We start from the raw sequence: 15,780 nt of genomic DNA, 5'->3' as shown, positions 1-15,780 counted from the left end.
GAGCTGTAGCTGCTGGCCTACACCACAGCCACGTAGGATCAGAGCCGTGTCTGTGACCCACACTGCTGCTCACAGCAACGTCAGATCCCTAACCCACTGAGCAAGGCCAGGGATTGAACCTACATCCTCATGGACACTAGTCTGGTTCATAACTGCTAAGTCACAATAGGAACTCCCTGTTCTGTATTTTGCTCAGCACTCTTAATCCTGTGAGTCAGACAGGTAGACTCTATTAGCCCTATTTTATAGGCAAGGGTGGAAACATTCCCATATATAGTGTAAGAGAGATTTGAGAGATAAACCTTGGGCTTCCACACTCACAACTGCTCTTTTCCCACGACTTTTGAAGTAATCCAACTTCACAGTATTTTACAGTATAAGCAGGTTCACTCCCGAGCCAACTGTAAAATAAAATTCATATTTTATGGCAAGACAAGAAAAATTTAAACAAAAACTCTTCTCTGCCCTGGAGTTCCTATTGTGGCTCAGCGGTAACGAACCTGACAAGTATCCATGAGGATGAGGGTTAGATCCCTGGCCTTGCTCAGTGGGTTAAGGATCTGGTGTTGCTGCGAGCTGTGGTGTAGGTTGAAGATGCAGCTTGGATCTGGTGTGGCTGTGGTGTAGGCCAGTAGCTACAGTTCTGATTGGACCCCTAGCCTAGGAACTTCCATGTGCCACAAGTATGGCCCTAAAAAGACAAATGAAAACAAATATTCCATTTCTTTTTTTCCTTTTTAGGACTGCACCTTCAACATATATTAACTTCCCAGGCTAGGGGCTGAATCGGAGCTACAGCAACACCAGATTCTTAACCCACTGAGTGAGGCCAGGAATTGAACCTGCATCCTCATGGATACTAGTCGGGTTTACCACTGAGCCAAGACGTGAACTCCCTTCCATTTCTTAGATTAATTTTCGTCGACATGTGCTTGGTATAGGCAGCACATATTGGGGACACCTTCCAGAGGACGTCTGGAATCTACCTGGAACCAGTGCTTGGTACCAGGATGGGCCCATTGAGCCCCACTGGCCTCTTGGTACTTCTCAGGTGTTCTGGTGAGTTCTGATATTCTGGTGAGTTTGGGTGATGGCCCTTAAAATTTTGTTTGAGCTGGTATTCACTTTCAACTTGGAGTTTGTTTTTTAGTAAAAACCTCAGGTTTATTCTTGCATTCCTGAAATTCTTCCAGGCTGGTGATATTTAGCTCCTGCCAACATCTATTTTCACACTTGGCCATTGGTTTTTGCCCAAAATGTGTATTAAGAGAATCTGAGCCAACCAAATGCATAAATGTGTGTGCTTGTGCATGACAATGTTTGTGCACACTGTGGGCCTGCAGGACAGGTGTGGACTCCTGAGGGCCAAGCACCCACACCTCCCTGCAGCAACCGGCCAACGGGAGCCACATCAATGCTGTCCACCCCACTCCCACCTTTATTTTTGGGAGCTGAACAGGGCCAACCTCACTTGACATTTGGAGGACTGGAAAGGCTTGAGGGGTTGGCATGGCCTGTGGGTTATGACCCTGCCTTCAGTGCCTCTGTAGTCAGTGGAACTGGATGACTTCCCCTAGGCTGGCAGCCCCCACATGTTCTGCGACCTGTTCCAGCCAGCCTGCCCTCAATCACCCCGAGCACCTCAGCTACAACTTCCTGCAGGTAGGTGGGTGCCAGGCTTGAGGGGGTGGCCCAGGGGTCCTGACAGGCCTGGTGCCCCAACGCATCTCCTGCTGTACAGGTGTGCAACTAGTGCCTTGGCACTGGTGGGTCCAGCAGCCAATGGAGACCCCATGGCTCTGGAGACAGTGGACCTCTCTGTAGGTGTCTGCCAGTGGGATGGCAGTGGGGCTGAAGCTGGACTCCAGACCTTGGCTGCCCCCTCCATTCCCTTCTTAAAGCCCTTAAGAACGCAGCCTGCCAGCACGTGTCTCTTCGAGTCTCCTTGGAGTCCGGGCTGAGAGTCCTACAGAGACCCCGTCTGGCTTACCTGCAGGTGAGGTGATGGCTGTGCTCCAGCAGCACGTGGCCTACGACTTCACAGGCCACCTTGTGGAAGGCTGGGGGCCCTTCGAGGCCCGGGCAAGACTTGGAGTCTTATGGGGCATGGGTGCAGCTACTAGGCAGGATGTAGGGGGTCTGGCAAGAGGCCCAGGGAAGCATAGGTGGCTGATGTTATATTAAATTTGGCTTAACATTTAAAATATTGCTATATGGTCTGAACCAAGCGTTAATGAAATGAGACCAAATTATTCAGGTCTGAAGAATAAAGGGACATTTTGCACCTCCTCCCAGGTGACTGAGGACCCTGCAGAAGTGTCAGAGGATTAACCTCAGGCAGTGCAGGGGTCCAATAAGGGAGACCCCCTAGGACTGTTAAACACTGCTTGTCTTGGGGGGAGGCAGAGGCTGATCACCTGGGGTTTGGAGCACCAAGACGGTTCTAGGCTGTCACTGGGAGAAACCGAGCCATGTGACTCCTTAGGGACCTAGACTCCGAAGCAGCACACATGTGATCCAGCACACTATCCTCAGAAAATGGTTCAGCCCATATCCCCAACCTGAATTAGGCTACAAAATTAATACCGGGAAAGGCCAAACAGCTTGCATGCAAATAGCCACCTGTGGGAATACCAGCTGGGTTTATGTAGGCTTGCAAGTATTTGAGAACTAAAGGAAATTGGGCCCTGAAATGGCCAAATTGCGGTTCTTTTGACACTCCAAAACTGAATTTTTAGCATGCAGTTAAAATAGCAGTCTTCTAGATCTGTATTCGCAGGTTCTACTGGAAGCAGAGGTGTTTTTTCTAAAATTAGATTAGCAGTAGAAAATATTTGTAGGGCTAGCCCCATGGATCCTTTGGAGAAACATCTAAATTATTAAAAATTTTAAAGAGGTTTCATCTTAAACTATTGTGCCAATTTTAAGTGGTATCTGAAAACCCCAAAAGACTTCAAAATCCCCAATAGCCTCATTCAAAGATTTGTTGTAGAAGACTTATGATTAATGAGCAATCATTCTAGTCATCTTCTGAACTGCTTTTCCCACTAAGAAAGGCACTATTAAATGGTTACCTTTATTTTTTTTAATTCTTTGTTTTTAGGGCCATACCTATGGCAATGGAAGTTCCCAGACTAGGTGTTGAATCGGAGTTGTAGCTGCCGGCCTACACTTCAGCCATGGCAACACTGGAGCAAGGCCAGGGATTGAACCTAATGTCCTCATGGATACTAGTCGGGTTCATTACTGCTGAGCCACAGCGGGAACTCCCTAAATGGTTACCTTTAGAAATGGGAACACTGTGAGGCTCTAGGCAGGCCTCTTTAGATCAGAGGCTGAACTGAAAAACAGGTAATTTCTTCAACTCAAGGAGGATCCTCAAAAGTGTTCGTAAGATTAACCAAAATGGGAGGCCACCCGTCTAACTAAAATAACTTCAGCTAAAATTTGGAGACTGACAGTTTTGAGGGGAGGTCTTCGCCCCTAAGCTAAATGATGAAATGAAAAATATCCCCACATAGTTGAATGAGTGTGTCAGTCCTTTTACTTTGAGGAAAAAAAAACCTCTTTTTTCTACAAATCTGGTCTTTACAGGACCAGAAGTGTTTCCAGAAAAAATCTGAAGCCACCAACCCTTTTACTACTTCCTAAAACTTCCCTACTTACTTTTTTTGGTCATACCCACAGTGTGTGTAAATTCCCAGGCCAGGGATTGAACCTGAGCCATAGCAGTGACCATGCCGAATCCTTAACCATTAGGCCACTAGGGAACTCCCTCCTCTAAGTGGCTAGTAAACATTGCAGAGAAAATTTTTCTGGCCTCAGAGGAACTTGTCTTTCTCCTTCTATGCCTTTGAGATGCAAATGTTCTATCTGGTCTTCTCTGCCACCTTCTTAAAATGCAAATTCGGGAAAGGGCGTAGCTAACAGGGAACTTGACTTGACAAATAGAAACCTTTACCTTTTCCATAAATATTAGTAAAAAGGGTTTAGCCATCTCAACAGGTGATCTTGATTTGTTCCATCTGCCAGAAACCCATTATAAATCCAACTGCTTTGTAACTGATGAGTTTTTTACGTTGTTGTGTCTGATTCATGGTTGAATTTTTAGAATGGGAACTGTGAAGTCTCTGTACTTATTTATAGGCATTGTAGATGTGTGGGATTGCCAAAATAAATTTGTAAGAAGCTCTACTTAATTTGGTTAAAGGAATCAAACGCTTTATATAAATATTCAGAAATGTAAAAGAAACTAACCAGAATGAATTTTGGCTTGATGTGATCTGGGAAATCAGTATTGAATTTATATCTGATATTAAAGTTAGCTTAAGCTTATTGGTTTGACTCATATAGACAGGTCTTTAGTCATTAACATTGAGTACAACACTTTTTTTAGGGCCGCACCTGTGGCATATGGAGGTTCCTAGGCTAGGAGTCTAAGCGGAGCCTACGACACAGCCATAGCAACACAAAACCTGAGCCGTGTCTGCGATCTACACCACAGCTCACAGCAATGCCGGATCCTTAACCCACTGAGCGAGGCCAGGGATCAAACCCACGACTTCATGGTTCCTAGTCGGATTCGTTTCTGCTGCACCACAACAGAAACTTCAACATTGTATAACAACTTTTACTGTACCTAGGTTTACTATAAATTAAGTAAGACCATATTCCTGTTACAAAGTTTGTCAGTGGGAAAAATACAAAACATTTAAGTAAACAAAATAGAGGTAAATGACTACTAGAGTTTCCAGGTAAATTTTTTTTTTTGTCTTTTTAGGGCCACACCTGGGGCATATGGAAATTCCCAGGTTAGGGGTTGAATTGGAATTGCAGATGCCGGCCTACACCACAGCCACAGCAACACCAGATCTGAGCTGCATCCTGACCTAAGCTGCAGCTTGCGGCAATGCCAAATCCTTAACCCACTGAGTGAGGCATGGATACTAGTCAGGTTCGTAACCCACTGAACCACAATGGGAACTTTCAACTTTCTGGCATTTTTGATGAACTTTCTTTCCCAAACATAAAATTCTAAATGAAGTTTTAATCTCTAGCTAACTTTGAGGTTTCCCAAAGGATTCCTGGAACACCTCAAAATATTTGTTTTCTCAGAAGAGTAAACTACTTCGACTTATCTGGCATGTTAAGTGGGAAACGTTATTAAATAAGTGGTGACAAAACTTAGGTTATGTCATATGTGTAAAAATTAATATATGCATTCTAGGGAGTTTCCTCTGTGGCACAGCAGAAATGAATCCAACTAGCGACCATGAGGTTTTGGGATAGATCCCTAGCCTCGCTCAGTAGGTTAAGAATCTGGCATTGCCGTGAGCTGTGGTGTAGGCTGCAGATGTGGCTCAGATCCTCAGTGCTGTGGTGTAGGCCGGCGCTGCAGCTCCGAATGAACCCCTAGCCTGGGAACTTCCATATTCCATGGGTGCAGCCCTAAAACTAAAAATGTATATATTCTAGAAATTATATGGAACTCCTAAAATCTTGGTATGTCCTGATAAATGCCATCAGTCATAATTTTAGTGTATGTCCCAGTAATAATGAAGTTTCTTTCCAATTGCATTGTAATCAGTCTTTAACCTTGACTTTTAAAAAATCTTGTCAATTACACCTACGTGGTCAACCAGGTATTTGGTAGAAATGAGGATAATTTTAGAAAAATTGTTTCAGTGAATGTTAAAATTCTAGTTTGGTTGAAGTCTGTATTTACTGGCTAGGACTCACTTCCCAGAGAGATCCTTGTAAAGTTTAGTTAAAATGACATCCTTGTTTTTGAAGTTTATCACAGTAATGTAACTTTGAAGACTGAATTCACCATGACCTGCAGCCAAGATTATTCATACTGAAAAAGACATCAGATAAAGGACTCCTTGTAGCCATGCTGGAAGGGACAATTATCAGGCACCCCCGAATGAACCGAAACTCTTGTTTTTGACACTCAACTTTGACTAAGACCAGCACCACCAGACCAGGAGGAGATGATTTCTGAAGTAGACAGGTGACCCAGACCAGGCTTGTATAATTATTTTGACCACTGCTCAGTTTTACTTATGAACCAAATGTATGTCTTGGGCTCAATCATACACAAGTTTAAAAAAGCAACTCAACTGTTGGGTTTGTGGCCAATTACTTATGTCCAGCACTGCCAGGTTGCCTTGTGGATTGCTCCTCTACAAGGCTCTAATTGGATGGGCCTTAGAAATTTTGTCTTTTCTGCCCATAAACAGTCCCTTATATTAGAGGCTGAATACTGGGTAGCTCCTAACAGGACCCAGTGGGTTTATGGAAAAAGTTTATGACCTTGGGCTCTCCTCAAGTTGGCTGGGGAGATGCACAACTGGTTTCCCTTGGGCTCAAGTTCCCACAAAGGCAGCCCTGGAAACAGATCTTGCCAATCTGGCAATCTGCCTTGACTGTGGGCATGCTTGTTTCTATCAGTTTTCCAATGGTATAACTATCTGGCCACTATATTTGTTAACTCATCTTATGACCTGTGAAGTCTAATTCCTGCTCTGAACAATCCTCTTCCCGGTTTGGTTCAGGATTTTGGCTTAAATCTTTGCCAGTGACATTGTTGCTCCTACTACCAATTTAAACTACCGTTTGAGGAACTTATAAAGTGCTAAGTAGCTCATCTTTCATGCTGGGTGGCACTTGCCTGCACTAAGAAAATGATGTCTGAATTACGTTGAAACTACAGATAACATCTATAGTTTTCTATGTACATAAATGGACAAACACAATGCTCATTTGAGGAAAATTGGCTTAGTTCCTTATTGGACAACCTAGTCCCTCATAGAAAGAACCGGGCTATAAGGACCCAGCGTCAGGAGACCTTGATGGACAGAGTCAGGCAAGCAGCCACCCTAGTTTGGAGGAACCAAATACTTGATCATTTAATGCTTTCTATCAATGATCAATAGGGAGAAATTATGAAATCAAATACATTATTTTTTGGCAAGACAAGCAAAACTTAAAATTGTCTCTGCCCTTTGGCCGCCTCTCTTCCCTCGCTGTACATTGTATCTGTGCATTATGCATCAACCAAACCTTCCCTGTCAGCAGAAGCTGCTGAACATTCTCCTAAGACAACTCAAAGGTAACATTCTTTCTTGATAAGGAATCACAAGACACTCAGATCGGTTTTATGTAAATAGTCAATAATATGTCATATGAGGTAGAGCCCTCTGTCTCAATTGCTTATATAACTGTCTTGACTTTTAGTGGGTGGAACAGCTCTCAGAGCTTTCTGAGATGCTCTTCCTGGGTTTAACCCTCAAATTCAGTTGGGATAAAAATTTCCAATTCTTAGACTAAGTTGTGCTGATGAAAAACTAATTGCCTCATAATCTGGCACATTTTAAGGAATAGCTAATACCGCCAACTCAATCTCATAGTTATGTTGGAGGGCCCCATGAGCCAAAACTGCAGCAGAGCTGATCTTACGGGAACAGGGCACAGATGGTTATGCATGTTTTCAGCTCTTGAGCTGGGCTTGGCACACCCTCACCAATTGCTCAGATGGCAAACTGAGGCAACTGGTGAGTGACAGGAGAGGGAAGGCCCACTTAGGGGTGGACACTGATGACAAATACTAGCAGGATGAGGACCTCTCTCCCCTTTTGGGTCTAACATCTCCAAGAGCCCCAGTGTTAGTCTATAAAATTACCTGTAGTCAGTAGAGGGCAGTATTTCTGAAATCTAGGGCCGTTATTTCTGAAATCTAGAATATATCAGGGAAGAATCCAATTCAGTAGCTTGACTGGGGCCTAAAGATCAAATACTGTTAATTTCATCCATGCCAAACCAAGAAAATGGTTTACTTTTTCCTGATTTGGGTTTAAAGAGGACTGATCATCATGGAAATAAGAAAATTCCATCTTGCAGCCCAGGAGAAATAAAGAGTGGGCATTTCCCTGAGTCACACACAGTACAGGGGCTTAGCTCTCTATTACTGTGTTTTTGTTTGTTTTTGTCTTTTCTAGGGCCAAACCTGCAGCATATGGAGGTTCTCAGGCTAGGGGTCTAATCGGAGCTGTAGCCACCCGCCTACACCACAGCCACAGCCACATGGGATCTCAGCCGCGTCTGCGACCTACACCACAGCTCACGGCAACACCAGATCCTTAACCCACTGAGCAAGGCCAGGAATCGAACCCGCAACCTCATGGTCCTTAGTCGGATTCGTTAACCACTGCACCACAACGGTAACTCCATACTACTGTGTTCTTAATGGAAACAACTCATTTGGGTTGAAGAGCAAGAGCCACCTTGGTAAGCTCTGGTCTATACGTCACAGAACCAGAGGAGACCAGCTAGGTCAGAGCATGGGTAACCAAACTGGTAGAACAGGACTTCGTCACATAAGGCGCCTCAGTCCCTGAGACAGGTCTACAACCACCCTAAACTTCCAAGAAAAAACTGTAGTGTGTTCATGTTTTCCTAGGGAAAGAGTCCTTTCCTTCTCATGGGTTAAAATCCTGAGCTAGAGGAAAAAAAAAAAGCACTAAACTAGTTGCAGGAAAAAGTAAGGAAGCTACCAGATACACCTAGACCCAGCAAAGTGACAGCACATCAAGCTGTCACAGAAGTTAGAAGACAGACTCACAGCAGAGACAATGGAGCATTATTTTTGTGTGCTTCTTTCTAATTGTATTTCAAGTTCTTTCCAAAGCAAGGCCCGAGGAGCCCACAGGTTCAAGTATGCCCCTGGCTTTGGGCCACTGCTGTCTTGTATTCATGCTTGGGTTTTCCTAGAAGATGTGACAAAACAGGACTACGTTCTCCATGGAATGAGTCCTTTGCTGTTTTTCAGAGGTAGATGGCGGTCACTGCAGAAAATACACAGGAACTGTGTATTTCCATGGTACTGTGGGTGGGATGAAAAGTGCCTGCCGTGAACATCATCTTTCTCTGACTCTTCCACTCCAGCTTCTGAAGCTACAGCAGAAAATAATCTTCCTTGAAGATACTGGGTGATAATCCCATAAGACAAAAACACATGCTTCCAATGCATTGTGCTTTCAGGTATTCTGAGGAAGAAAAACACAACTTCACTAACACAAATTTACTGCAACTTGGGGACCTAAGCGTAATAACAATAAAAAGGAATTCAAAGAGAATCAAGAGTCCTCTGGAGGTCCTGTTGTGGGTCAGTGTAACCTGACTTGTATCCATGAGGACGCAGATTCAATCCCTGGCCTCACTCAGTGGGTTAAGGATCTGGTGTTGCCACAAGTGGTGGTGTAGGTTGCAGGCACAGCTCAGATCTGGTGTGGCTGTGGCTATAAGGCTGCCCGGCAGCTGCAGCTCCGCTTCATCCCCCAGCCTGGGAACTTCCATGTGCTGTAGGTGTGGCCCAAAAAAAAAAAAAAAAAAAAAGCCTTCAACGAAAGTGGTAATTTAAACCTTCAGATCCTTTTTGCAATTAGTTTTTTTTTTTTTTTTTGGTCTTTTTGTCTTGTTGTTGTTGTTGTTGTTGCTATTTCTTGGGCCGCTCCCGCGGCATATGGAGGTTCCCAGGCTAGGGGTCGAATTGGAGCTGTAGCCACCGGCCTACGCCAGAGCCACAGCAACACGGGATCCGAGCCGCGTCTGCAACCTACACCACAGCTCACGGCAACGCCGGATCGTTAACCCACTGAGCAAGGCCAGGGACCAAACCCGCAACCTCATGGTTCCTAGTCGGATTCGTTAACCACTGCGCCACGACGGGAACTCCTGCAATTAGTTTTTAATATTGTCTCCCTATCTCCAACTAACTGACCATGGCAACACAGAAGCTTTTTTGGTTACTCTGCTTTCTATCCTGTAACTCTGTACACCAGCCCCATGTCCTAACCAGGCATTCAGGGTTCCATTCCAAGCCCATCTCCATCCATTAGACTTGGGAATACCACCCTCCCTACCCCAACATTATTTCCATACACTTTTAAATGCAGAAAGCCTTTTAAGGGGCAAGGCCAGGCCCATAAGTCAGCCCAGGGGCAGTGTGCGGCCCCACCTCACCTGGGTTTAGTTCAATTGCCGGATGAGCTGATTGATGCGTTCACCACGGTAGCCAGGAGAGCCCACTTCCTTGAGGAAGCCCACTCTATTCTTGGTAGCATGACGGGCCACTGAGAGTTGGAAAGGGCGCAAGAACCCTGAGATCGCCTGAAAATTCTTCCCAGGGAAGGCAATCTCATGAATGAGGTCTTCCAAGCAAATGACACCAAACTTCCCTAAGAAACATAAGGTTCAGATTCCTTTCTTCAACGTCTCCCCAGCATACACGAGGGTCTTAGAGGCCTGAGCTGGGCACTCAGGCAGGTTCTGCTCTAACTGACCCCCAGGATGCTCACTCACCCAGATGCTCCTCAATCACTGTGTTGTCTGTCAGAGGAATGATTTTATTCTTGACCTTGGCTTGTCCCCGTTTTAAGATGAGTTCCCGAACAGACTTCAGATTTGGAAATCTGTGAGGCAGAATAAAGCACAACCTTAGCCCTCCACCCCCCGCATGTACTGGCCACAGTCCTGTAACCCAGCTAAGGAGTCTCCCAACACCCCCCTTCCCAGGAAGTGTCCTGCAACGCACTGCAGCTGGGATGCTGGAGAATACACCTGAAGGAGGTGAAAAACTACATAACTAGAAGTTAAAATTTACAGATACAAATGCTCACCAGGCAAAGATAATTCCCAGGCAAAATTAAAATCCTGGCTTATAGTCTAAGACTCTGGTCTTAGGTGTCCCTATTCAAGAGTTTGAAATTAAACCCAAGACCTTTTTGGATTTTAATGTTGGAAGGAGTATTAGCCTAACTCTGCTTTGAGATTCTAAGAATTAATCTCTCCTCTACTTGGCTTACTCAGCCTTAGCCTGTGGATGACCAAGCCCTGCCATGGCCCATTCTGACCATCATCAGCGGCACTGGCAGCCCCGCTCTGCCCACCCCACATCTCAAGATTCTTAAGGCTGGCAGCTAATTCCTGATGACTGCTCACAACAAACTGCTCCCTCGACACAGCAAAACAAGCCTTGGAGAACAGTACCCTGTGCATCCTAATGTTCTCAACATTTTCAAATAAAACTTAATGTGAACTCACACCAAAAAACCACACTCACCCCCAGGTCACATAAGGTTCCACTATACGAAGCGTTTTTATGGTTTGAGGGGTGACCTGCATAAAGACACCGCTGAAAATCTTCTTCAGGCGAAGTCTTGCAATGGTCCTCTGCACCACTGAACTCACCCCACTGATCCTGAAATGAAGAACAGAGCAAGTCAGGCTGGGTCAGCAAGCACCCACGAAATGTGTGCTACCACCGGGCACCCAGGGGGAGGGCAGGACACAGACCACGCCTCACAGAGCTCAGCTGAGTGCTTATCAGCTATGTAAACAGATCACGTCAATGCAATGCAGAGCAAAGGCTCAGGGGCTATGGGAATACAGATGGTCCCTGAATGTGTGTCTGTGCTGGGTTGTGTGTCAGGCTAAGGAGGCCGGACTTGCTCCTGTGGCAGTAAAAGCTATGGAAGATTTTAAGTAGAGGAAACATGACCAGATTTGTTTCTGACAATCACTGAGGAGCAGTGTGACACCAGAGTCTGGGAAACCCAGCTAGAAAGCTGATGTGATAGTCCAGGAGAGAGATGATGGGCAGTGGTTGGAGGTGCATACATATTTAAAACACAAAGGTTTGTGGTCTGATTGGCTGGGGAGGGAAACAGAAAGAGGCAGAGCTGGGGGTGCAGGTAGGAACGGGTAAGGCACCATCGAATGTGGAACAAGCTGTCCGTACTCTCCCCAGCACTGCATATGCTCAATCCACTCGACCCTGACTACCTCGAGGCTACCTTGATAACCCCACTTCAGGACTTTTTGCATCTATGCCTGGAAAAGCTTCCCCCAACCCTTTGCAGGTCTCAGCCTCAAGCTCCTGCTTCAGAATGCCCTCAACCACTGCACGCCACACGGCGGCCCTCACCCCACATCCAGCCAGCACTGAACCCTCAAAGCAATTAGAGTAACTTCATGTCTATTTGCCTAAGGTGAGGCTCCCTAATCTTGAAAATAGCAATCTGTTTCCTTCAGCCCTGAATTCTAGCACAACTTGCATTAGTGGCTTCAGGCCTACTATCTTTGTCATCTCCCTAAAGACAGGCAAAAGCTGAACCGAGAGGGAGGGAGTGGGGGTGGAGTGGGGATCTGGGTTAATAGATGCAAACTCTTCTTTGGAATGGATAAGCAATGAGATCCTGCTGTATTGCCCCGAGAACTATATCTAGTCACTTATGATGGAGCATGATAATGTGAGAAAAATTATATATATATATATGTAACTGGGTCACTTTGCTGTACAGTAGAAAACTGACAGAACACTGTAAACACCAGCTATAATGTAAAGAATAAAAATCAAAAAACAAAAACAAACAAAAAGACCACCCAAAAAGCCTGAACCAATAGTTTGCCCCAGCCTCCCAGGATCCAGCAAGTTCCCTACCTTTCGATGCGTACAACAAAGGCCAAGGAATGTTTATCTGGCACTTCCAAGCCATGAGGCTTCACTTCCAGTCGTCTGAGGCGCACTCTGTCACGTAGTTGCCGCCAGGAATCATGTAGGAACCATTCTAGTCGTTTAAACTTGAGTTCCTTTCCTTTCCTCTGCTACAGAGAAGACAGACCATCACCACCACTTTATGTCTCTAATTGTCTTTACTTCTGCAACAGTCATTCATTAGTCACTATCGGTAGAGCTTATTTGCCCTCTGTTCTGGAAAAGGGAGCAAACATCCTCTATTTTTTTTTTTTTTTTTTAAATAGCGAACCTGCCACAGACTAGGGGTCAGATGGGAGCTACAGCTGCCAGCTATCATCACAGCGTTGGCAATACCAGATCTGAGCTGCATTTGCGACCTACACCACAGCTTGTGGCAACCCTGGATCCTTAACCCACTGAGTAAGGCCACGGCTTGACCCTGCACCCTCACGGAGACAACGTCAAGTTCTTTTTTTCTTTCCTTTTTGTCTTTTTAGGGCCGCGCCCGCGGCAATATGGAGGTTCCCAAGCTAGGGGTCCAATTGGGGCTACAGCTGCCATCCTGTGCCACAGCCACACAGGATCCAAGCCGCATCTGCAACCTACACCACAGCTCACGGCAATGCCAGATCCTTAAGCCACCGAATGAGGCCAGGGATCGAACCTGCAACCTCATGGTTCCTAGTGGGATTCGTTTCCACCACGCCACAATGGGAACTCCAACATCAAGTTCTTAACCCACTGAGTCAATACAGGAACTCCCATCCCTCTTTTTTCTCTCTTTTTTTTAGTTTTCCCAGCATCATTTGTTTTTTAAAATGATTTTTTACTTTTTCCATTATAGTTGGTTTACAGTGTTCCGTCAATTTTCTACTGTACAGCAGTGACCCAGTCACACACATACATACATTCTTTTTCTCACATTATTCTCCATCATAAGTGACTAGATATAGTTCCCAGTGCTATACACTAGGACTTTATTCTTATATAATGGAAAAACAAGGGAAAAACCCACTCTGGTGGTTTTGTGGATTAAGGATCCAGTGTTGTCACTGCTGTGGCATGGGTGTTGGGGAGGGGAAACAACACCAACATACTCAAGTAAAGGTGAAATTGAGAAAACCTGAGAACTACTGGGGACAGTCCTTGTTGAATAAGCAAAAAACCAATTAGTTTACACACTGTCAGTCAACGTTTATTGGAACATAAGGCATCATAAAGCTCATGCCTCCCAAATATATATTTCTCCAAAACATTTGGCAAATAGCAAAAACTATTTCAGAGTTCCTGTTTTGGCTCAGCGGGTTAAAAACCTGATCAGTATCCATGAGGCTGTGGGGTCAATCCCTGGCCTCACTCAGTGGGTTAAGTATTCTGCATTGCTGTAGCTGTGGTGTAGGCCAGCAGCTGCAGCTCTGATTAGACCCCTGGCCTGGAAACTTCCATACTCCATATATGTGGTCCTAAAAAGAAAAACAAAACAAACAAAAAACGCAAACAAAAAACCTGGTACATTTAAAAAAAAAAAAAAATTAGAGTTCCCAATATGACCCAGCAATGCCACAGCTGTGGCTCAGACTGGAATCTTGGCTCAGGAACTTCCATATGCCATGGATGTGGTTGAAAAAAATAAGTAAAATTTTTAAGTTTTTAGGAGTTCCTGTCGTGGCTCAGCAGAAATGAATCTGACTAGTATCCATGAGGACACAGGTTTGATCCCTGGCCTCACTCATCGGATGAAGGACCCGATGTTGTGGTGAGCTGTGGTATATGTCACAGATGTGGCTGGGATCGGGGCTTGCTGTGGCTGTGGTGTAGGCCGGCAGCTGTAGCTCCAATTTGAACCCTAGCCTGGGAGCCTCTATGTGCCACACCTGCCGTCCTAAAAAGAAAAAAGAAAATTTTTTTTCTTTTAGGTACACAAGCATGTTCTCGAATCCCTTGGTATGAACCCGAAGGAACACTCTCCACTGGCTTTTTCCTTAAACTCTACTCCAGTATTTATTTTGCCTGCAGAAAGCATTTGATACATACTTGCTTTGTTTAGCAAATATGTATCATCCAGCTGATGGGGGAAGCCGACTGTCAGTACCAAATTAGTTCAACATGTGCTGGATAAAACTCACCGAACACAAATTCTCATTCCTTCCACCTGGTTCCCCACTATTACCTCTTTCTTTTCCAAAAGCGCTTGCTTTGCCTGGGTGGCTTTGAGGGCCTGATATGCCTTCCTCTTTTTCAAGAGATTTTCTGGAACCAAAGGGATCTTTTTTCTTTGCCTGAGAGAGAAAATGGAGAAAAGCGATAGTATTTAGGAAACAAATCTTCAATGCATTTTCAAACGATAGCTTGGGCTTCGGAAACATTACTGTCTAAAACCTCCTAAGGACCGCGGTCCCACCCCGCCACCTGTCGTTTCTGACTCCAGTTCTCAAAGCTTTCAAGAACCATGAACCCCTTAGCCACTGGTCCTCGTATGTCAATGGAGCTTTTACAGATACCACCAGCGATGAGATTCCGCCCCGTGGGGTTGGGGCGGGTGCGGACCCAGCTGCAGAGATAATACTTAAATCAGGCTGGGGAAACCCACCCTCCAGCCCGCAGCCTCAAACTCATTCCTCACCCCTTGAGGTAGGTAATCCGAACCTGACGAAGGCCCCCTCCGCCCGCCCCGGCCCAACACTTCCTCCCTCCTCCTTCGATAATCTGGAGCCTTTTCTAAGTCTCTCTTCAATCCACAAGGATCCTTATTTCCCGCCACCGAGAAATAAATACTGAGGATGGCACCGGATGCTCAAGGCACCACCCAGAATCTCAGAGCCCCTGATACTCACTCTTCCTCCGCCATTTTTCCAGCGCAGCTGCTACTGCTCACGCGTTGCCCCACGCATGGGAAGGAACCTCTCTATGGTCACTCGACCATAGAGATGTCTACTCTAGCTCACCCCAGGGCGAGCGGGTAGCCTGCGCCTTCTTAGCAGCAGTGAACTGAAGTTTTGCTAACCCTGATTCCTATCAAAAGTGGCTCAAAGCTTCCTGGGCGCCGCTTAGAAGCTTTTTAGAGCCCCGTCATCGTCAAAGACCGTCCCTTTTTATTTCAGCTGTATTCTCATAACGCCGGAAGCCTGGTCACAAACAAGGAAACGCTTCCCACGGACTTCCGGTAGGGAGTGAGGTGACGGTTTTCCGGTTTCTGCTCGCTAGGCTGCGCTTCTCTAGGAGGGAGACTGGCGGGATCCGGA

The 15,780-nt window shown here is 45.6% G+C and overlaps 1 protein-coding gene across 1 annotated transcript; it reads right to left on the bottom strand.

Moving 5' to 3' along the window:
- Positions 1 to 8,641: 8,641 nt before the first annotated feature.
- On the bottom strand, positions 8,642 to 15,672 carry RPL7L1 (ribosomal protein L7 like 1). The gene is made up of 7 exons (XM_047796577.1): positions 15,373 to 15,672; positions 14,709 to 14,817; positions 12,503 to 12,666; positions 11,123 to 11,260; positions 10,363 to 10,472; positions 10,024 to 10,238; positions 8,642 to 9,047 (listed from the first exon to the last, which is right to left on the bottom strand). The coding sequence occupies exons 1-6, from the start codon at positions 15,384 to 15,386 to the stop codon at positions 10,030 to 10,032; spliced, it is 744 nt and encodes a 247-aa protein (XP_047652533.1). The 5' UTR covers positions 15,387 to 15,672; the 3' UTR covers positions 8,642 to 9,047; positions 10,024 to 10,029.
- Between the last annotated feature and the right edge of the window lie 108 nt (positions 15,673 to 15,780).

This window comes from Phacochoerus africanus, chromosome 9 (assembly GCF_016906955.1).
Source record: "Phacochoerus africanus isolate WHEZ1 chromosome 9, ROS_Pafr_v1, whole genome shotgun sequence".
Taxonomy (NCBI): Eukaryota; Metazoa; Chordata; class Mammalia; order Artiodactyla; family Suidae; genus Phacochoerus; species Phacochoerus africanus.
Note: the sequence above shows the minus strand (reverse complement) of the source record. Positions and strands in the feature narration are given on the sequence as shown.